Raw genomic sequence first — 23,638 nt, 5'->3', positions numbered from 1 at the left:
TGAGGGAAAGAAGGCTCTCCACTACATGCTACCAACATCATCATGTTCTACCCAGGCACCAGTAGCCAAGCCAGTACGTGGGGAACACCTCAAAACCATGAGCCAAAAACAGACACTTGCTCCTTCAAGCTGTTCTCTGAGGCACTCACAACAGTGCTGAGAAAGCTAATAACTAGGTAACCATGCAGTGAGAGACCCTGGCAAAGCGAGCAGATGGGCAGACAGGGAAGGAACTCTAGCAGCATCCACATCTATCTCTGTGAGGGTAGAGACGGTCACAGCCAGCCAAGTAGGACTTTGAGCTCCTTCAACACCTGTTCCCTCCCCTGCCTTGTTAACCCTGCCTCCTCTTTACTGCCCCCCCTTCCCTCCTCCTTTGAGGGACCAGAGCTGTGGAGCTGGAAGAAAGTAGGGCATTTCCCCTTCATGATCACTACCAATTGCATCCCTTGGTAAATGTGGCTGGCTGCCCAGGGAATGAATTCAGAGATATCTAAGCAGAAAGAGAAGCCTGTCCAGATCACCATACTTTCTTACCTGAGGCCAGCCAGGAACTCCATGACGGCATTGTAGTTGCCCATGTTCCAGCAGCATTTGGCCACATGCACCAAGTATGAGAAGACTTCCCGCTTCTCCTCCATGGAGCCTGCTGTGAGGATCAGCCATGTCACCCAGGAGCTCACCTGGAAGAAGGGAGGGGGGCATTCACTGAAGACATGTCCTAGAAGCTTGGCAAATACCTTTTATTGTTGTGGTTTGTTTGTTTAAAACAATCAGTTTGGGACCTGGAAAAGAAGTAAGCAAAGAGCTCTAATGTGAAAACCAGCTCCACTGCTGCTGCCTTGATATGACTCTGGGCAAGCCAATCTGTGTGCATCTTCATCTCCATCTTGAAATTAAAAAGGCTCCATCTTAAAATAAAACCCCTCTTGATCTACACGATTCCTTGAAACTAAAAAAATATAGGGCCCGTGGATGCTTGTGATGCAATGTGGCTGAGAGACATGAAGATTAAATGCAGCCACTGCATTTAGCTCATAAGTTGAAAACTATCAAGCAATGACATGTGTGATACAAGGGCTGGTAAGATGACTGAGCAAGCAGAGGCACCTGCTGTCAAAGTTGGACAACCTGATTTTCATCCCTGGTACCCACATGGTGGAAGGAGAGAATAAAATCTTCTGATCTCCACATGCCTGCCATGGCATGAGCTCTTGTGTATGTATACACACATGCATGCACATGCATACACATAAGCATGTGCATAAATAAATACAAATCTTTAAAAAAATTAAAGTGGGTGGTACCAAACAAAAAACACAAAAATATTTCGGAACAATCTCTTACATATACTATTTATTATGTTCTTCAAAGGACAAAAATATTAGAATGCACCAGGAACCATTCTAAGTACTCAGACTGTGCCACCTCATTTGTCTCTTACAACAGTTCAGAGTCAGGGATGGTTAGTACCCAAGAAGCTTGCAGAAGATCTTCAGGCAGCAGGTAGCAAAAGCTTGCCTTGGACTCAGGGATGACGTTTGGTGGCCTGTACCATAAAGCCCTCACCCCTGAGTGAGCACACAGGAAATCTCATGTTTTCTGGCTCTAGGATTACGTTTTTCTAATGTGACTTGTTTTTTCTACCAGAGAGTCTGGAGTATAAGACTTAGTAAGTTACATCTCCATCCCTTTTATGTCATTCAGTGTTTGAGTATCTCTTTCTACTCTGAGATTAGTTTGTTGTTGTTCATCCTGGTGCTGGGCCCCTGCTGTTGACTAGCCTTCTCCACCCTGCCAAGTCACAGGAGGGTGACCAGTTGTCTGTTGTTGACCATATTAGTTGCATATGGGTCAGCCACGGAGCTGAAACCTAAGGAATGACTCTTTCTTCAGCCTATGTGAAAAGAGGCCTGAACAGAGTTCATGGTGACCCAGACATCTTGAGAAAATAGGATTTCAAGGTAGAGAGTGCACTGCCCACAAATGGAAACAATAAGAATTAATGACCTTGGTTCCAAAAAGCCAGCTCATGCACCAAGGACAGGTCCTGGTCCCACTGCCTGGGGACCTCCTAAACAGTTCAAGCTAATCACCTGTCTCACTTATCCAGAGGGCCTGGTCCAGTTCCATGGGGGCTCCTCAGCTATTGGTTCACAGTTCATGTGTTTCCACTAGTTTGACTATTTGTCCCTGTGCTTTTTCCAATCATGGTCTCAATATCTCTTGCTCATAATAATCCCTCCTCTTTCTCGCCTACTGAACTCCTGAAGCTCCACCTGGGGTTTGGCCATGGGTCTCTGCATCTGCTTCCATGAGTCACTGGATGAAAGTTCTATCATGACAGGATGTTCGGCCATCCAATTACCAGAGTAGCTCAGCTCAGGCACTCTCTGGACCATTGCCAGTAGTCTATAGTGGAGGTATCTTTGTGGATTCCTAGGGATCTTTCTTTTTCTTTTTCTTTTTCTTTTTCTTTTTTGAGCTGAGGATCAAACCCAGGGCCTTGTGCTTGCCAGGCAAGCACTCTACCACTGAGCTAAGTCCCCAACCCTTCCTGGGGACCTTTCTAGCACTCTGCTTCTTCTTATTCCCATGGGGTCTTCATTTATCATGGTTTCTCTTTCCTTGTTCTCCCTCTCTGTTCTGGATCCAGCTGGGACCTCCCGTTTCTGGAGGAGGTGGGAATGGGGAGGGCGGGTTGGTGTTGGGGGGAAGCTGGGGGGTGGAGGAGGGAGGACAGGGGAATCCGTGGCTGATATATAAAATTAAATTAATTATAAAATAAAAATATAAAAAATAAAAGAATTAGGGGTTGGGGATTTAGCTCAGTGGTAGAGAGCTTGCCTAGCAAGCGCAAAGCCCTGGGTTCTATCCGACTGCTCTTCCAGAGGTCCTGAGTTCAATTCCCAGCACCCACATGGTGGCTCAAAACCATCTGTAATGAGATCTGGTGCCCTCTTCTGTATACATAATAAATAAAAAAAAAAAAAGAATTAATGACCTTTAGTGTTGGGAGCAACCACAGAGGGATGTCCAATGCTGGTTTTTCACATCTAGAATCTAAGGCATGCCAGGCTCTGGGTTTGATCCCATCATCACAACCAAAAGAGATGAAACTAAACCAAGAATAAAATAAATAAATCAGAAGAATATGTGTCTCAGAGGAGAAATGACTTCCTTATGAGGACATGATACTTAAAAATTAGGACTCTCCATTTAGTGCTCTTATTTAGCTGATGAAAGGTGACAATTTCTTTACTTTACAGCTTCTTTCCTGGTGGATCCTCCTAAGCACTCAGTTTGGAGTTGCACATTTGAAGACAGAGACAGAGTTAAAGGAAAACACACCAAGAACTGTACCCCCAAGATAATTAAAGAAAAACCATCACCAACAAAACCCCATCCAAACCACAGTGGAGAGGATGGAGGCTCAACACCTCCCTTTTCACCCATCCACAGAAACAAATAGGGAAACAGTGGCAATGGAGCAGGTAGTGATAAAGCAGGGCTCTACTCTGCTAGCTGGTGCACTGGAACAAGAGACTGTGGACTCCTTTCTGAAATAGACTGAAGTAAAACGTATTACTGCAATACCCAGGAGGCTCTGGGTAAGGTCCCTCTATTGTCTCCTTGCTCCAGAGGATGCTGCAGGCCCTGTGCAAAATCAGAACAGACCTGGAGTCAGCCAGCCCTTCCCACTCTATTCCAGGAATTCTCTGGGGTTCTCAGAGCTGAGCTCTGCTGCAGATTCAAGCAATCCCCTGCTTTGCTTTGTCTCCAAGTCTTGTCTCCTTACCACTTAACAGCCATTTCAGGAAACCTTGGCCCTGCTGGACCCAGAAGATCTTTGTGCCAACAGAGACTGGCCATGGCTTGGTGCTACTAGCCAACTCTTCCTTTAGCTTGGTTTGCTTTTGATGGACCTTAACCTGGAATGGGAACCAGATCAAACTTTTCTTTACAAGTAGAAATGGGATCCTGAACACTTAAAACGGTTCCTCAGAGTCACCCAGCTCCTGCCTGAGGCCAGGGGCTGTCTGAGTCCCATGGCTTTAGGGCCTTCCATGCTGAAGATCACTGCAATATTCTGACTATTCTCCTACCATGTAGTGAATGGAAAGGGTTAACCCTCCTCACTCGGGAGAGGCCCCTCCCAGAGCAGTACAGACCACCACATGTTTGTGTCTCAATCCTGATCACGCACACAGATTTATTTCCTATCAGTCAAATCATTTCTCATACACTTTCCCACATGCTAGGGAAAAAATAGCAATACAGTATTTCACATGGAAATATAATTTAAACCAACTGTTCCATCCCTGAGTGTGAGTCCCTAGGGCCCCTGGTTGTTGAGATTATATAAGCACTGTTATCATAATCTCTCTCTCTCTCTCTCTCTCTCTCTCTCTCTCTCTCTCTCTCTCACACACACACACACACACACACACACACACACCATCAGCTCACAAACTTCAAGGACAATTCTTGTGATCGCACAGTATATTTATGATTTTATTGATGCTAAGTGCAGAGAGTGTTAACAATGAAACAAAATCAATGGAGAAAAAAAGGAGACAAAAATTTTGGTGGTATCAAATGTTGCCCCAAACATAAATGGCAGTTAGACTAACCAAGTAGAGATTAAGGGTGCTGCTAGCTCAGGAAGAGTTTCAGGATATCAGTCACAAAGAAAAACATAAAAACACACACAGTACTATCACTCTGCTACAGGGAACACCCAGAGCCCAGAGCACAGGGCAGTTACCTGTAGGAGATTATTTTGCCTAATTTCAATGGTCAGCATGAATAAGCAGAAAATCAGACTCTTGGCTCAGTTCATGTATACATAGATGTATGAGTTATTGATTGAACTATTTATACGTGCATGTCTGTGTGAGTTTCTCTGTGAGTGCGTGTATTGGATAGATCCCTCAGAGCTAGAGTTAGCAGGCATTCCAGGACTCATGGTTACACAAAAAGTACACCTCACTGCTAAGTCATCTCTCCAGCCCCTCAGTTTAAGAGCTTGTCCTGAAGACTTGGGTTTACTCTGATGATCCTAACCCCTGAGCCACACCTACAGCCTACAGCTTCTCTACAACTACTTTTAAAATATGCCCATCCTCCCTCCCTCTCTCCCTCCTTCCTTCTCTCCCTCCCTCCCTCCCTCCCTCCCTCTCTGTCCCTCCTTGTCTTTGTTCCTTCTTCCTTTCCAATCTTCTTTTCCTCCTATCCTGGGGATTGACTTCAGAGTTTTGCATGTGCTAGACAAATACTCTACTACATCCCTGACCATTCTTTATTTTGTGATGAGTCTCAGTAAGTTGTCTAAGCTGTCTTTGAACTTACAATCCTTATGTCTCAGCCTTCCCAGTGGGTATAATTAGAGGGTATGCCAGCATGTGCAACATCATCGTCGTCATGCTTATCACACCCTCTTTCGGTACTTGTAGGCCTAGCCACACTGAACACCCTGCTCTCTTCCCACATCAAGTACTATATTGGCTGCATCATAGTTCCACCAGGAAGGAATGTTCTTGCAGCATTCAAATGATCTTTCCCTGGTTCATTATGTCTTGTCTATGTCTTCTATATAATTGGATCCTTCTCTTGGTGCACAGACTTAAGTCCATTATCCAGCCTCATCTCCTCTCCCACCCTATTTTTAGAGTCAAACCAGGCTTTTCCCATCTTGGGGACTTAGGATGCTATTCCTCCTATGGAAAGCTCCCCCAGGCCCAACTTATTAGCTCATGTCTACTCATCCTTTAGGAAGAACTTTCCCTAGACCTATCATCAAGGTCTTACCTCTGGGACCCATACCTCAGAAGGGCTCTCTCTGATCTTTGTCCAGCAGTAGCCCCTCCAGTGAAAAGTCTGTGGGTAGAGAAGACATGCCTGTTCACAGACTGTGTACCTACTTTCTAGATCATTCCTCATCAGTAAACCCAGGCTTCCCACATTCAATGACCAAATGATACTAAGCCCCTTTCTATGTCCACAAACACCTTTTATGTGTCTCAGTCCTCCTGAATAGATCATAAGGGGCCAAGGGGTGGCAGTGGCATATGGATAAATTTGAACTAGAGATCTGAAATGTCTATCTACTGGTACACAAGTCAAGATGGGAGGACTGGGGAGGCCAATAATCTAGAACTCTTTTGTTCTTGTGTGCTAGGCCCTAGAAGGAAGGAGCAAGTCTACCTTTAGGAACCTGACAAAAATATCACCGTTTAAAAGTCATCACTGACTTCCGTTTTGGACTATGTGCACATGTTCTGGTGCCCCATACCACCTTGACCCAAGGGCATAAATTTGGTGTTGTGTCCCCATGAAAGCAGATGCTGAGCTTCCTGTATTTACAGTAAGTAAAAATTTCAGTAACTGAGATCTACCCTCTGTAAGTCTAATGAGAATTAGGAAACAAGAGGGTAAACAAATGAATAATGTATGCATCTTCAGAAAGGCAATCTTGGTGGTCCACTATGCACCTTCAATCCAGTTCTCTTTGACTTAATGTAAGGGACCTTAAGGCCACAGTTGTGCTGTGCTGGGTTTCTCACTGCTGCTGCATGTATGTCTAGTTTATTTTTGTTATATTTGTGTGCCTGGCTTTCACATGAGGCTGCTCTATCTGTCTCAGCAGACCCTGAGTTCTCAAGGATAGAGACCATCTTTCCCACATTTCCAGGATGGGGATGCTTGGTGCCTCTGGCCAACAGGCAGGCAATCCAGAGTCCCAGGAGGCCATGGGTAGGGAGAATTCTCAGAGCTCAGGAATTGTATTTGGGAAAAGCCTAAGCACTTCCTATTGCTATTCCCAGGTCCGGAAAAATGAGACAGATGAATTTCTGCCAAAATTTTTTGAATATGCCAGTATAAATGTAGTCAGAAAGAAGATCTGTTGCAATGGGTATCTAGTCACTCTAATGGCAAAGGTTGGGCTCGATTGGTGAAATATATAGAAGTCAATGGAAGTTGAACAAAGCTTCTCTCCAGCAGCTATGGAAAGTGCACACATCACCACCCTCCACAGACTGAGGACACCCACACATGCTCCCTGCTTCAAATATGTCTACTCTGTGCTCCTCAAATGTGGGACATTCAGATGGGCATCACTGGTGATGGTGGTGTCGGTTCAAATGCAGATCCCAAGGCCTCAACCAGACTTAGCAATCAGACTCTCAAACAGCATGGCTGGGCCAAGCCTGGGAACCTGCATTTTCTTTTTCTTTCTTTCTTTTTTTCCAGAGCTGAGGACCGAACCCAGGGCCTTGCACTTGCTAGGCAAGCGCTCTACCATTGAGCTAAATCCCCAACCCCCTGCATTTTCATATAAACTCTATGGTGATTCCTAGCTGCACCAGAGTCTGAGAATGGGTATAAAGGCTCCATGTCCTTTGTTGGCACCCTGGGGTGCAGAGTAGAGCTGTAGCAAGTGCCTGTGAGATAGTCTCATACCGCAGACCAGCCACCCTGGCCTCCTCGTTGTCCTAACTACCTGGGTCCAGCTGGAATTAGGAAGAAAGAAGCCACAGAGAGGCAGTGAGAAGCAGGGTGGAAATCACAGGTGTCTGAGGTGACTATAACTGTGTTCCACCTCTAGTTCCTCTGCTTCTTTGGCCAAGTCTCAAAGACAAGCTGTCTCGCTGCTCTGAGCCTCAGTTCCCTCCTCAGTAAAATGGGAATAATAATCATACAGTAATGGTGAGAGTGAAACGGGGAAATTAGAGATCTCAACAGGCCCTTTGTATGTAGATAAGAGCTGGATGAATGTTTTCTGGGGGACCATGGCAGCTGCTGCTGCTATGGCTATGATTAATCTTGTTATGTGAGTGATGGAGTGGCTGGATTCCAGATATGGACCTCAGAGACCCAGAAGAAAGAATTGCTAAGTCTCACTTCTTAACTACAAGGCTAGACCAGAAGAATGTGTGAGCACCCACGGAGTACAGTCCTTCCCTAACAGGATAACTCACAGGTCATTTATTGTCTTGATTCCTTGTTAGGAACAATATGGCATTTTAAAGTTAGAAGTTACCCAGACTCATTCATTCAGATGCCTAGACCCAGCCATACCTGAAACTCCTCAACAGCTCCATATATATATAAATAGTTGGGGGATGGAGTTGTTGAACAGTTTACAATTGAGTTGTTGCTAAAATGTAACTGAAAATAAAATCCTGATGAGTATTTTGTGGTTTAAGGTGATTCTCTCTCTTCTAACAAATACTTGCTGTGTATCATGTGCCATGCTTGCCCAGAGTAAACAAGACTAGACCTTGGAGCTTTGTGGGAGAAAAATCACACAAACAACAAATTGATTAATAGTCAGTTCATTGATGACTACAAGGTCCCCTTTGCCCATTCACATGCTGCCTCTCTAGAAGTCTGATTTTTCTACCAGTGCTGGGTTCGAGGTGCCTTCCTGTGGTGGTGTGAATGACAATGGCCCCTACAGGCTCATAGGGAATGGCACTATTTGAGAGGATTAGGATGTGTTAGTGTACATGTGGCCTTGTTGGAGGAAGTGTGGGGGTAGGCTTTGAGGTTTCAGAAGCTTAAGACAAGCCCAGTGTCTCACCCTTTCTTTGGCTGCTTGCTGATACAGATGGAGAACTCTTGGCTTTTTCTCCAGCATCATGTCTACCCGTGAGCCACCATATTTCCCGCCATGATGACAATGAACGAAACCTCTGAACCTGTAAGGAAGCCCCAACTCTTATAAATGCTTTCCTTTATAAGAGTTGGCACAGTCATGGTGTCTTTTCATGGCAGTAAAACCCAAACTAAGACACCTCCCCAGGCTGTTTACATCTCATGTCACATCATTCTTTCCACACTTTCTAAATGATTGTGCACTTGCTGGGGACTGTGTGAGGCACGTGGGCAGGAAAGAGGAGTGAACAGAAGAAAACTCAGGCTGCATACTTGGCCCTGCAAGTAGGCCAGCTGTGTGCATGTCCATCTTCTCTGCACTGTCAACTCCTAGACAGTAAGAACACATTCTGGCCATGTTCCTACTGCTGGAAGAATTTCTTGTCCATAGTTAGCAAAACACAGTTGTTTATCCCTGAATCCTTCAGCTATAAATTCCTTAAATACTCAGAAATTGGGTCTGCATCCACAGTTACTTAGTGACTCATATCAACTACAGAACACATTCTGACTGAGATGTGCAAGCATAATTTTTAGTTAAGCAGGCTTGGGAGAATCCCCAGCAGCTATAAGGTAGTGTTAGTCTCCTCTTTACCACACCAAGTGGAACTGAATGGCCATTCATTCTGAAGCTTATAATGAAATGGGGTTCAAAATTAAGTCTCATCTCATACACACCCTATTTTGTAAAAGTGTGTATTGATACCCTTAGAATAGGGTCTTAATTATTTCATCCCATTTACACATGATAGAATTAAAATCCATAACTAACACTTACATCAAAAGCAAGGGAGTTGTGAGCTCAAATTTAGCCTGTTCATACTTGAGGGTTATTTATGAAAATTTTTTTCCCCACAGGATCTTTCTTTTTGGTGCTAGAGATTGAAGCCAGGGCCTTGTACATACTAAGTTTGTTCTCTAGCACAGAGATACATTCCCAGTGTCTCTTTGCATGATTTTAAAGATCATAATCACAAGGTCAATAATAGCTTAGATATGTTAGACATGTATTCATGAAAAGCATAAGCCTTCTATTTATGCAGCCCTGCAAGCTGATACTAATATTGTTCCCATTTTAAGATGAGAAACCCAAGATTCAGAGTGGCTACACAAGCACGCTCCAATGTTATCCACTGACACTAGGAGTGAACCAAAATGAAAAATATGCTTTTAAGCCACCAGGCTTTGATACTTTCTATCTTCTCTAATAGGAATTAACAGGGAACTAATTATAGTTTTGGACCTTCAGAAGCCTCTCTGAGCTCATGATTTAATAAATGCCTTTTAGCAAAGACTTTGGGAAAGCCATAAGGTCTGAGAAATGCAGCTGGTCAGACTTCCTTTAGACAGAATGCTTGTGTGCTGAATGTACAGGGATTGTGACACTTGGTCTGCTGGTTGCTCACTAATGATCCTATTTGGCCACCCTTCTATCTCTGGCCTCAAGAGTAGGCCAGGGACTCCCCAAGTTCCAGAGTCTTGAAGAAGCAAGAATGTGTGGGAGAAAGCATGTGAGAGTCCAGCCTGCAACTGACTCCCAGAGATGACTCAAAGAGCTCATGCTGGGTCTGTCATACGTCTCTTGGTTTATTAAAAAAACTGAAGCACAGAGAAGTCCAGTTACAGAGCTGGTTGGATCATAGTCTGCCCCAAGGGCTCCCCACACCAGTCTCTGCTGGTATGAGTAGGTTCTTGAACTCCAGTGTTTAATGATCTTCAATCTCTTTGCTTAGTCCTCTCCATGGGTATCATTGTTCACTCTGCTTGGTCTTGCCTACTATCTCTGCAGCCAGACTCAAACATTCATCTCTTGTTCTGAATGTACAAGAGCAAACTGGACATATCTATCAGGAGGACTCAAAGCCTCCTCTCTTATCTCCTTTCCCTGACTCCTTTACCTCCATCCTTCTATCCAATAGGTTTCCAAAAGTCTGAATAGCATCTCCTTTAGGAAGCCTACCCTAAACTCTCAGAGAGTTTAGAGTCCCTCTGTGTTAAGGTAACTTACTGCTACCTTTACTACCCTGCATAGTGATGACTATCCTTCACGGGAGAGGAAGTTCCTTGAAGCAGGATTACTTAGCTCATGTCTCCCAGTGCAGGTCTGGCATGAGTGGCAAACATCTCCCTTTGTGTGATGCACGAAGCACAACAGCTGACTCCCTATTAGTGTGGCCCTTCTCAGAAGACCACCAAGTACCAGGGTAGGCCAGAGTACTGGCGGTTGTGGTATGAAAAGTGAGGCAAGGTCATTGACCGCAGACCTGATGGTGTCCCACCACAATCACCTGTCAGATTGCTCTTTACCCAAAAGGCTGGTATTGGGGAAATACATCTAGGGAGTCAGGACCCAGAAGGCTGATGGATAATTTGGTTTGTCTAGCAGATTCTATTTCCCTGAGCCACTTTAGTACTGCTAAATGAAGGTAATAGAAGACTTCTCATTTTTTTCTGGAATGTCTTGGGCCCATCCAGAGGTTCTCTGGCTTAGTCTCTTGGTTGGAGAAACCATTGGCCCAACGCCAAAATTCCTGGTAAAAAGAAAGGAGTGAAGTTTGCCTGCCAGGATTACTGAGAAGGACCAGGAGCTTTGGAAATGTGCTGTGAGCCTCAAGAGCCCCCCGGTGCAGGGAAACACCTGCCACACGTAAGCAAAAGAGAGTCCAGAAAGTCTGTATGTCACTTAGTATAAAATGCAGACTTTCACCCTCTGTTATGCAGATGGTGAGCGGCCAGCTGGGTGCTTAAGGCCTCAACCAACACCAACAACCAGTCAGGAAGGGGAGAGAGGAGGGAACAAACAATCTGCATGTGTTGGCAGATGTTCCTCTCACACAGCTCTGTGGGGAGAAACAAAAGACATTGATATCTCCCAGAGCTCAATTATCTCCCATGCCCGCTAGACATGGCGATATGTTATAGACCACCAAGACCAGTCAATTTGTTCACTAAAAGTCCTTAGGGTGACCTGGGCATAGAATTCAGTAGGGCATCAAATGTGATGAAGTGGATCTCCACCTCTTTGCTTCTCTTCTTCTGGGCAGAGAACCTGTGCAGAGAGATAGCAGAGTGTACCAGATGGCAAAGAACACAGGACTTTGAGCCAAAAGCAGGAACATTCATTTCTTGGCTCTGCCTCTCATTATTTTTGTGACCTGGTGTAAATTTTCTAATTACCCTGAGACTCAATTTCTTCACCTATAAACCAGGCATAATTAAATGCCCTCAATTTTAATGGCTGTGGTGTCTCATAAAAGGGATAATATATGAAGAGGGTTCCAGTACACAGAGCCAAGTACATCTCAATAAATGCCGACCAGTATTGACAATTAAAGAAGCAGTTCCCTCTTCACACTGTAGACCTTGTGGAAACACTGAGACTTTTTCTTATGACCACTGCAGCTTCACCCCTCTACTTAACAAAGAGAGACTTCCCAAGGATAAGAGCCTTCAAAAGGAGTCTTCATTTCTCTTAAAGAGGCCAGGAAAGAGGAAGCAAAGGGAGGCAGGAGGGCAGGAAAAACCTTCATAAAAAAGTACCAATAGGTCTGGGTAGATGGCTCAGTGGGTAAAGTGCCTGTCACTCAAGCAGGAGGACCTGAGTTTGGATCCCTGGAACCCATATAAAAAGCCAGGGGTTGAGAGCACATATCAATATAATACTAGTGATGGGGTGGGGAGGGGCAGAGATAGGTAGGTCCCTTGTAGCTCATTGTAATTCTTACCCTTGGGAAGTCTAGTTGATAAGCTTCAGCTCACATTATAAAGTTGGAGAGCTGGGCTCAGCGGGTAAAGGTACTTGCTGCCATGCCTGACAACTTGAGTTTGATCCCTGAGACCTAAGTATTAGGGGAAAACTGACATCCACAAATTGTCCTCTGACCTCTACATGAGTACCTTGGCACATGAGTACACATGCATACATACATAAATAAGCAAATATGGGGATTTGTTTTGTTTTGTTTTTAAAGGTAGAGAGTGATCAAGCAAGGACAATGGAAACCAAAGTCTGGCCTCCATGAGTAACACACACTCACACAAACAAGTCCACACACTACACATTCTCTCTCTCCTCCCCCCACTCCCCAGATTCACTCCTGGAAGTTTGATGGCTACCATATTAGTAATTCTCAGGGTGCAGCTGGAACTGAGGTCTCTCTCTCCCCACCATCTCTCTCTCATACATAAGGGAAAAAACCCATCAGTAGATGCCTAATAAAACTGGCAGGAAAAGGTTGGAGGCAGATGAGCAGGAGGCCAGCTTGAGGCACTTACTGAGAATGTGAGGACATACAGATAAGGCTTGCTAGAGAAAAAGAAACCCTGAATAAAATGGGTAGTCACAAGCTGCTGCCCCAGGAACCTAGGTCCTGGGTCCCAGAAAGATCAGTTGCATGGGAGTATAGTTATAGCTTGGATTCAAATGTCCACATGACACTTGCTACTTCAACATTTTCCCTGATTATTGAAAAGGAAGTCATTGCTGGACATAATGGTGCATGCCTTTAGTCCCAGCTCTTCAACAGGCTGAGGTGGGAGGGCCACATTAGCTTCCGAGTTCTAGATAAGCTTCGCAGCACAGTGAGAGACCCCATATCAACAAACAACAGCAACAATAAATGAATAATAAATAAATAATAATTTATAAAGAAAATGGAAGTAGGGAGGGGCTGGAGAGATGGCTCATCGGTTAAGGGCACCAGATGCTCTTCCAGAGGACCTGGGTTTGATTCCAGCGTCTATGTGGTGGCTCACAATCATTTGTGATTCACATTCCGGGGGATCTGACCCTCTTCTGGGTCCATGGCACCAGCCACACATGTGGTGCACTGACATACATGCAGGCAAAACACCCACATGCATAATATAAGCACATTGTTTAAAAGAAAACAAAAGATAAAAAAGCAGAAGTAATCTTTTGGGAAGAAAGAACACATTCTAATTCTGTGTAAAAACCAACCAACAGAGTTGTGGCCATTTAGCACAAGGTACAATTATGTGAAGTTCCCCAGCAATTCCAGATCCTGTAAAACAGGCAGTGAGTGTGCAATGAGACCGTGGAATCTGAGAGTGTTCGATACCCTGGTGGGGCAGAGCAAAGGAACATCAAGCACACTGGAAGCTGTGAGCACAGAAGTCAGTTCAGACTATCAACCACTGTCCCATGGCCTGCTCCAGCGTCTCCCCTGTGCTTGATACTCATGTCCCATGTTTGCTGCCTGTTCTCATGGGCTGGTCCCTCTGTGCCATTAGAGTCTGAAATCTTGATGGACAGACACTTGATCTGACAACTTAGTCCCCCATGTTCTTCAAGTAGTGGGTGCTCAGTGAATAGCCAGAGGCATGTGTTAGCCAGTCCTGTTTTGAAGACCCCAGACAGAAATAGGTCAGCAGTGTTCTGATGTAATGTTTCCCAAACTATGCTCCAGGGCACATATTCTACCAGATGTTACACATTTTGTGAAGAAGTGTCTGGGGCCGTATAAATTCAGGAAATGATGGGATTTTAAAAAAGCTTTTTTTTTTTTTTTTAAACTGGCAAGATTTCTTGGAGTGTTTAAGATGCTGATGAGAGAGATGAATCTCCAAGAAGGCTTAGTCCTGTGTCCCCTGTTCCTGTAGCTATGTGATTTTTTTTTCTTCCAGCAGCCAGAAGAGCTTGGAACACAAGCCTCAGGTTTCTCTCTGCCCCTTGGACCTGGTGTAAATAGAGCTCAGGGCTCCCACCCCCTGGCATTTTGCACATCTGATACCTGCATCTGGCTTCCTGAAAACATATCCCTTCATCATTAGAAACTGCTTGAGGTTGGGGTGGGGGGCTGTAGGAGCTTGGAACAGTCACGAAGAGCAACATAGCATATTATGACTGGTGCCACAATTTCAGAATTGGTGTGTCACTGGAAAAATTCTAAATTCCAGATACAAAGGAAGGTTTTCCTTCTAATTCCAAGAGGTGGCTGAGGCCCATAGGCTGTTGTTGTTTCATAGTCAAGGTAACCATGAGGCAACTACCCAGAGAACAGAGCAGTGCTTACCAAGGTCTTACTCTATGATATAATCAGCAAAGGACTTTAGAATGCTCCAATTAAAAAAGGCCTTATATCTTATTTAGTCCATTTTCTTTAGTTGCTAGACAAATGGAGGGGGAAAAGGTTAAGCGTCTTGCAAATGCCACCTAGTGAGTGTCAATTCTGTGCCTAGACTCCAGGTCACCTCACCTTTGCTTGAACATCCATCCTTATTGGCCTCACCTGCTGGGTGTCAGCTATCTCTGCAAAGAAGCCCTGATACCCTCTGTGGGTCGTTAGGTAAAGGCTCCCCTGGGAGAAATGGTGCATGCCAGGAAGATCTGAGAGTGAGAAAGGGGGTGGAGCTTGAGAATGGCAGCATCTGCTGCAGATAACCAACCTGAGTGAGTGGCAATGCCAAGGCAAAAGCCTAGGACAAAGGGCAATACATATGGGCACACCCTGCTCAGGATGGACCTGCCGGGACGCAGCTCTGCAGTCTGGAGGGACCAAGGGTGGTTGTGGCAGCAGACCTGTCTGCAGGACTCCAGGTATGCCACTGTGGCTTCATCTTCTGCTTCCAGCTCCACCCAGGGAGGAAGACCAGCTGTGCCCTGCAGACTGGACTGTGGGAGGAAGAGGATGGAGGAGGATGGAGACTGGGCAGAACGCTAGAAGGGAAGCTCCAAGAAAACAGGACAGAATTAATGGTGTGGCCATCCTTTGTCTAATTACCCATGGGAGAGAAGGGCAGACCAAAGGAAGAAAACTCCCAGGCTCCCATAAGGAGGCGAAGGCAGCAGGAAGAGGCCCCAGAGAACCTTCTGGTCAGGATCTGCTTCAAAAGGAGGGCACAGCTGTCACCACCCACAGTGAATTGGGGGCTCAGCGGGCACACTCAAGGTTAAGAGCTGTAGACATTCAAAACCTTGGTCCTCAGGAGGCTGAAGTGAGCATCAGACCTGCAGAGGAAGGAAGGGCATTGTTTTGGAGACTGGGGCCTTCAGCAGGCAGGACAGAAAGGGCTAAGTGAAAGCCTGCTTGTCTTCTTCAGGGCAGGCAATCAAGGCAGATTAGGGGCTTGCTGACAGTTCCTGTGAAAGTGACAGACCCCCTAGGGCAGGCAGGGATTGTCTACAGTGCCTGACAATTTAAGGGTTATACATATCCTGATAAGAAACTGTGTCGGAGCCAAACACCAGCCTTGTTTCCTTGTGTGTGTGAGGGGAATATTAGCCTCAGGGGTAAAGACATACTTTATAGCTGGTTCAGGCAATCACTTAAGAAATATTTTCTTTAAATGTTTAGAGGGTAGATGACAGAAACAGACAAAATCAAAACAAACACAACACTGAAGTATCAGAAGATGACATCTATTGATTAAAAAAAAATCCTCAAGCCAAACGCAAGCAACAAAAGATTGTGGTTTTGGCTTGCTGTCTGGGCAGATAGTCTGTACTAGGTGCTGTGGGGAATCCAGGGGTGCTGGCTCAGCTCTAGTGTTTACTGAGCATGCAATACAATTTCTCAGTCTCCTTCCCTTGTCCTGAGTTTGAAGGTAGGCTGTGAGCAGAATAGCAGGTTTGAAAGAGACAGCAGAGAAGCACTTTCTAGCCCTGGAGGCACAGCAAGAAGTTTAGCCAGTTTCGCTAATATTAATGGCTGCATAGCCGGGGATTTCTAACTGCGGCACTTGGGTTGGTGAGGCAACTACATGTCACGTGGTGTCTCTTTAAATTTGTAACAATAAGTTTCAAGTGACTTATTACATGTCCCTTGCTGGCTATGTAGTATCCTCCTGAGCTCTCTGTTAGATGGGATCATTTCTATACTCAGTTATGGAATATGCCTATATTATACTTAGTTTGGGCTTCAGATTCTACATTTTTATATTTTTTCATGAAATGGGGAACAAAAAAATCTAGTAAAGGATTATGATTTTAGGTCCAGGAGACACCACAGGCAAAATTTATAGGTGTTAAGAAGAAAACAAAAGCAATTTTTTTATTGATTGATGAAAGTTAAGTATACAAAATGAAGAATATCTGAAAATTATATTTTAATAAAAAGGTAACTAAGAAATGTCTTTCTCTTTCCTCCTATTTTTCCAAGTGCTTGGTGATGTAGTAAAATTGTAAATGTTTAGTTAAACACTTTGCAGAAACAAAATTGGTATGCATAGTTTTTTTAGCCTTTAAACTCCAAATAAGTAGATCCAGTCCTCTATTAAATACATCCAACACCTGTGGCATATAAAAGCTGGCCTAAATTTCCTAAAATCATTGGACCTGTTTTAGTATTTTAATGATAAAACACAGATGTTCTGATTTACATGCCCTGGAAGAAAAGAAATGGACAGCCTTAAGACGAACACTCACCAGTGTAAATCTGGTTAAACTCGATGCCAAACAAGGATTGGAAAGAGCATGATGGTTGAACAAACAATCCTTTACAAAGTATTTTTCAAATCCACTTAAATGTTCTAGAAAACTCCTGAAATGTGAGCCATCAATATTTACTTACATTCCATGGCTGCATTGCAGTGTTAGCTTGGGGTCGTGGGCTGGCGTTCAGAGCCGGAATCATGGTGACAATTACTTGGACTCTCTAGTCTGTGTTCTGAAGTCTGAGTGGCATGGCTGTGGAACTTTTACAAATGGCAATGCCATCTGGAGACCAGGGATTCTTAAATGGGACAGATTAAAAAAATACCCCAGTTCATACTCAACACTGTAGAATCTACAGTTTTGTGATCTAATTCAACAGTTGAGGAGACAGGAGAAGGCATGTCTTGATCAAGGTTTTCTGAGATATTCTGACGAGGCTTTGTGCGGAGGGCCCTGGACCTAGATGGGCACAGGAGTGTGTAGTGGATAGCCATCCCAGCATTGGCCTGGAAGTTCCAACCCCCATTGAGGCTTCGGTAATGGTCATGCCCACAAGGCGGGGTGGAGGAGGAAGCGGAAGACCCGAGATCGAGAGAAGGGCTCTCTCTCTTGGTTCTGGGACGCTGGACGCAGGAGGTAGAGCGAGCAGAGTTCTCCAGAGAACACCACCAGACTGCGCCATACCTTTGCCAGACCCTACAACCTACCCCTTCATTTGTAAGTTACCCCACAAAATAAACCTCCCTTTTAACCACGTGGAGTGGCCTTAATGTCACCAATAGGAGTGGCTGAGGGTCTTGTTCAAATGAGAATTACGACCCCCTCAGAGTGTGAGATGTAGGCAGTCCACATTTCCAGCCAGCTCTCAGATGCTGTAGCCGCTGGTAGTTGCATTTTGTCCTCAGGTCTCTTTGGTCTCTTCCAACCTAGAGTCCTGCCACTATCCCCTCAGTTTCATGTCCTCACGCAATTTCAAAGCCTACAGGTCTTTCATTCTGTAGGATGGTCCATCATCCTGTTCTGATGACAGAACATTGCTCATGACCAGACTAAGGTGATTGCCTGCTGCTGGGAAAGTGGTGCATGAGTCTGGGCTGCATCACTGCAGACAGCACTCAATAGAGGGCAGGTGATGGAGGCCCTTTTCAGTTGGGGATAGGAATCTTCGTTATCTGCTCAGGTGCTGTCTTCTGGGTTTTACCCAATACTCATCAATCCATTTATTTTTGCAACTTATCATGTCTCCAGCTAAGTGAAATGTGAGCTCCACAAGGGTCAGCGTTTTGTTTAGCTTTTACTAAAGGATCTCCTGAGCCTAAAATAATGCATGGCATCCAGCCAGCATTTCTGGATGACTGACTGAATGAACAAATGGATGGTATTCCAGGCACACCCTCATAAAGCAACTGCTGGCTGGCTGATGATGACAGGAAGAGCTTGTTTCCAGTCTGTCTGGATCAGAAGAGCCATCTCTGGCAGCCTACCTCTGAAATGTAATTCCAATTGACAGGGGACCTCGAGATATACTTGGGCTGCTCATCTTGCAAAGGCTAGGGGGCTGCTGCCCTAATCACAGCAGAGAGGTTTAAAGAAGCCACAGTAGGTTGTTTCTTAGGTGAGGTGGCCAGGTAGCATCTCCCACCAGACCCTCTACAGCTGATCCTCCTTTCTGCATCCCATTTCCTTAGTTATTCAACCATCTGTGGAACAGCATCAAAGTGGCAAGACTGGTCTGCACTTCTCATGTGTTAAACAGACCTTTTCAAATGCATTTCCATGCAATGATCCTTCATTTCATTCTTTCCTCTCCCCATCTCCAACCCTGGGTTTATATCTTAGAAAGTAATATATGCTTGCAGACAAAAAAAAAAAAAAATCCAACCATATAACATCTTATACAGTAGGAAATGAAGTCTCTTCTCTCCTCACCTTATTATGGGTTACCATAAAAAAAATTCAGCTCGGGGTTGGGGATTTAGTTCAGTGGCAGAGCGCTTGCCTAGCAAGCGCAAGGCCCAGGTTCGAGCCTCAGCTCCAAAAAAAAAAATTCAGCTCATTGGCTTCAAGAGAACAGTGGCCTGGAAACTGGAAAGCTGGTGGGAAAGATGACTTTCAAATCTGGGTTGCCTTAGCATGTAAAAGGCCTTGCCAGGAATATCAATATTAAATTGTCTGTAGCATATCACACTTGTCAAGACTCTGACTAATGCATGTGGAATTCCAGGAAGACACTCTAATGTTCACACCAGGCATCCATTCCTTAGATTCTCTAGGCCTCATCCCTTGGCCAGGAAGGATTGTGAGTGAGCTGCATACCTGGGCAGGCCTGCATCAGTGCATCAGAGTGCTTGGAGTCATGTTTGGAACTACACCCTCTACAAGACTCAATACAAGACACATGGCCCAAGGGAGATTTGTTCTGTGAATGCTTCTGTCCTAGAAGATGCCACCCATGAGCCACAGGACACACATCTCCAGGAGCCACAGGAGGCATCGTGAATTCTCTGACTTGGCGTGCGTCTATGTCTTTGGCCCTCTACCCTCTCACTGCTGTTCCTCCTTCTTCACTCCCCTCTTCCTTTTCCAATGCTGAGAACAACACCCATCAGCTTATCTTTTTTTTTTTTTTTTTTAATTTTTATTTTTGGCCTGGATTTTCAGAAAACTCTGACAAGCTTCGTCGCTGGTGGCATCTATTTTCTTACTTGCAAGATTCTGGAACTTCTTATACTGTGATTTTTGAAAGCTTTCTCAAAACACTCCCCGCCTCCCCCATTACAAGTAGAAGAAAACATAAGTGAGACAGCAACAGTTTGGTGCTGCCATTTTATTATTTATAGGAATGAAAAACAAAGGCCAACAAAGTTCCCTTTGCTAAAGCCAAAAACAGCTGGTTAGTGGGAGGACTTAGATGAAGAGCTGAGGTTTCTTGTCCTTCCCATTACCTGAAACTATTTCAAATTTGGGACTAATAAGTCTTTCGCCCTCACAAGCTGCAGCTAGTCACTAAACTTGTTTAGTTTTTGCTCTGTTCCTGGGAAGAGCAGCCAAACATGGGGCCCTAGTACTCTTCTTTCTGTTATCACCTTTAGCACAAGGCTGAGAGTCTGGGAGGCAGGAAGACACACCCTCGCATCTTTGTTTTATTCTATTCCTTTTTTTTTTTTTTTAGTAGAGATTTATGTATTTCACATTGGCCTTCCTATGTAACCAAAGACAGACCTTGAACCTTGATCCTTCTGGATCCACCTGTGTATGCTCAGGTGAATCATTACATCCAGGTTTTGAGGATTAAATCCTGGGCTTGCAAGCTAGGCAAACACTCTACCAACTGAGCTACACCCTCAGCCTGCTTATATCTTTTTATTTCTTCATTTGGAGGCTCAGATCCAACATCTTAGCAAGTCCACATGGGATTTTAGGTATACTTATGATACCACAAATGCAACAGCTTAAGGAAACATTCCTGATTATTATATTTTGGTCCCAAAGTGTGGTATGGGCTCATCAGAAACTAAGAGATAATAAGTTTGCTGCAACCTGAAGAACTCTATATCTCATTTAGACGATGGGTACGTGGCTCAGTGGTACAGATATGCTTAGCATGTGTGAAACTCTGTGTTCAACCTCTAGAACCACAATCACATGCACACAAATGTAGGTTAGGCTGCCACATCACTTGTAAACAATTAATTGGATACAAACTAGTAATTCCTACAGAAAACTGCAATATGACGTAAATATTCCTATTTGTACCTTCATGTTTGCTGTGTAGCAAAACATGACAGAAGTAAAAGGAGTCCGGGAGAGGTGCTGGTGTAGATAAATATTCAGGATGGACTGATGGGAACTTATAGGTGCTGTAGAGAAGAGGGTCACAGTCAGAGTATGTGACAAACCCATAGTCCACCTGCAGTGTCACTCTGTATGGGAGCTCTGGAGGCACACATGCTATCCTGATGCTCTCCCATTTACCATCTATGTCTGGTGAGTCCTTGAGCTTCAATGTTCCATCTATAGTATGAGAAAACCTCTAGCTAGGATTGTGGGGAGGATGTGGCCGGCTTCACCGAGTAGTGATGCATACAGCACAGCTGTAGCTCTAAGCATGTTAACAGCTAATTGTAGTTAGTATGGCCATGAGTGGAGTTATACCACTACCATAGACCAAATCTATTTCATTTTAGCAATGAGGCAAGAATCACAAAGAGAAACCTCAAAGACAGAGTAGTAAGTAGTAGTGACAAAGTGCTAAATGGATGTAGCCAACAGCCTTGACTCCCTGGGCCAGGCTGCTTTGGAGGTGAGGTTTCAGACGGCCACTGTGATAAGACATTTACAGTAAAACAAGCCAGTGGATGCATGCCATGGCAACTGCCTACTTTTGCTGTGCCGCTAGTGACTTCAGTGTTTAATATGCCTGCCATGTGCAGAACAGGTCTGCACAATAAATACCTGGACCTTCTACCAACTTTATTCCTGAAGACAACTGCCTACTTCTACTGTGCCTATACAGATTATACTGACCAGGGTTTCCTCACACTGTCACCAAGTATAAACGGACAACTTAGCATAGACTTTGCCAAGTGACTTAGTGAGGAATACTGGGTAGGGATTCCAAGTGCCACCCAGGAAAAGAAACTAGACGAGGATATGAGAGAGAGAGGGGGGGAACTATGGGGGAGTCCTAGCTTCTGTACAGTGGTGGTGGTGGTGGAGTTCTTGGCTCATGCTTGCACAAACCCATCTAGATCTGAATATAACACATGTTGCCAGAATCTTTCTTATAGCAAGCTCAGTTAAAAGCAAGGGATGAGTGATTTGCTTTAGTGGCGTGACTTACACCTTGGCCAGCAGGGGCAGGGTGCTTGCCTTCAGGGATAAAGTTGGTAAAAGGTCCAGGTATTTATTGTGCAAACCTGTTCTACGTGTGGCAGTCATATTAAGCAAATGTTAAACATGCATGAAGCAATCTTTGTAAGTGGATGTTATTTGCTCTCATTCATCAAGGTGAAAGGAAAAACTAAGGAACATTTGAAACAACAAGCTAAAGCCAAGCTGGATTTTGTCTCTAACCTGGCAGAAGGACAAGCCTTTGGCTCCCTGCCTGATGTTTGAAATGGTGATCTACTGGCTTCTAGAAAAACAATTTCTTCTCCATATTTCTTTCCGTTTTTTGAAACAGACCATTGGTCTGATACCTACTTTTCCTGTGAGTACCTTAGTGAGCGGCAATAAAACATTCATAATAAATATTTCATTTAAGACTCATTAAGTTCAAAGCTGAACAGCTTTTCAATGAACATATTTTGTCAAGAAGTTCACAATGAAAAGGAAATTCCTCAGAGAGGACTTTTCAGTGGGGCAAAGTGTTACTGGAGGTCAAGCACTAGTGACGCACACCTGTAATCCCAGCACAGGAGGCAGAGGCAGGTGGATCTCTGAGTTCAAAGCTAGCCTGGTCTTCAGGGTGAGTTGCGGGACAGGCAAGGCTATACAGAGAAACCCTGTTTCAGGGGAAAAAAAAAGATATTGGAGGGGTTTTTGTTTTGTTTTTCAAGAAAGGGTTTCTCTATGTAGCTTTGGAGCCTATCCTGGCTCTGTAGCCTAGGCTGGCCTCGAACTCACAGAGATCCACCTACCTCTGCAGGCTTAAAGGTGTTCACCACCACTGCTCGGCTTTGGAGTTCTTTCTAGTTCACTTTATGTTGTAAGAGGAGATAGGTTTATGAAAAAAAAAGGTAAACTTCTGGGCTTGGTGTGCTGGTACAAGCCTTTAATCTCAGCAGTCAGGAGGAAGAGGCAGGCTCTAGTTCAGACTAGCCCAGGCTATATAGTGAGACCCTATATCACACACACACACACACACACACACACACACACACACACACACACACACAAGCATGCAACAAAACTTTACTATCTTGCTAAGAAACCTATAAAAACCTAAAATCCTGTTTATTTCTTACCTAATTTTACTTTAAGGTTTTAATATAAAAGACAGAAACTAAAATTATACCAAAGAAATAAGTAGAATACTCTTAAGTTTCTAGAAAAAGAAGATTTTCATATACCTGGCATTCAATATCTGCTTGTATGAAGGTCTTAATTTGGCATGACATGATTATCATAAGTAATTAATGAATATTTATTTATACACTAGGACTAACCATTGTACTGGTTGGTTTTACTAGCACAGTGTACTAGTATTTACTGTGACCAAATGCTTGAGAGAATTAATTTTGGCTCACTAGTTTAGAAGATCCAGTTCCTAGTTCCTTAGCTCCACATATGTGAAAAAAGCATCATGGTGGTAGAAGCGTATGATAAAGGGAATTCTTCACCTCAGCATGGGAAGGGAGCATTTCATATCACACCATAACAACTACATTCCAACGTCTTCAGTTTTCAGTGTCTATCTCACATCTTCTTTGTTGTTACAGGCTCCTAGCCAGAATGTCACATTGAACTTAATTTTCCTTGTCTCCTTAGGCTTCTTCCCCCTCCCCACCCTACGGTGGTTTCTCTTCCATAGTTTGGATGACCTTGACTTTTTTTTTTTCAGATGTGCTGGTTAGGTGT

At 44.3% G+C, this 23,638-nt stretch overlaps 1 protein-coding gene across 2 annotated transcripts in view; it reads right to left on the bottom strand.

The window, feature by feature from the left end:
- The window catches only part of Plce1 (phospholipase C epsilon 1), a 307,054-nt gene that overhangs the window by 95,093 nt on the left and 188,323 nt on the right, over positions 1–23,638 (bottom strand). For both annotated transcript variants that reach the window (XM_036168280.1, XM_036168287.1), the window contains exon 5: positions 538–683. In XM_036168280.1, coding sequence (XP_036024173.1) covers positions 538–683 — 146 coding nt within the window. The remainder of the gene's footprint in view (positions 1–537; positions 684–23,638) is intronic.

Source organism: Onychomys torridus, chromosome 1 (genome assembly GCF_903995425.1).
Source record: "Onychomys torridus chromosome 1, mOncTor1.1, whole genome shotgun sequence".
NCBI classification, from domain to species: Eukaryota; Metazoa; Chordata; class Mammalia; order Rodentia; family Cricetidae; genus Onychomys; species Onychomys torridus.
Note: the sequence above shows the minus strand (reverse complement) of the source record. Positions and strands in the feature narration are given on the sequence as shown.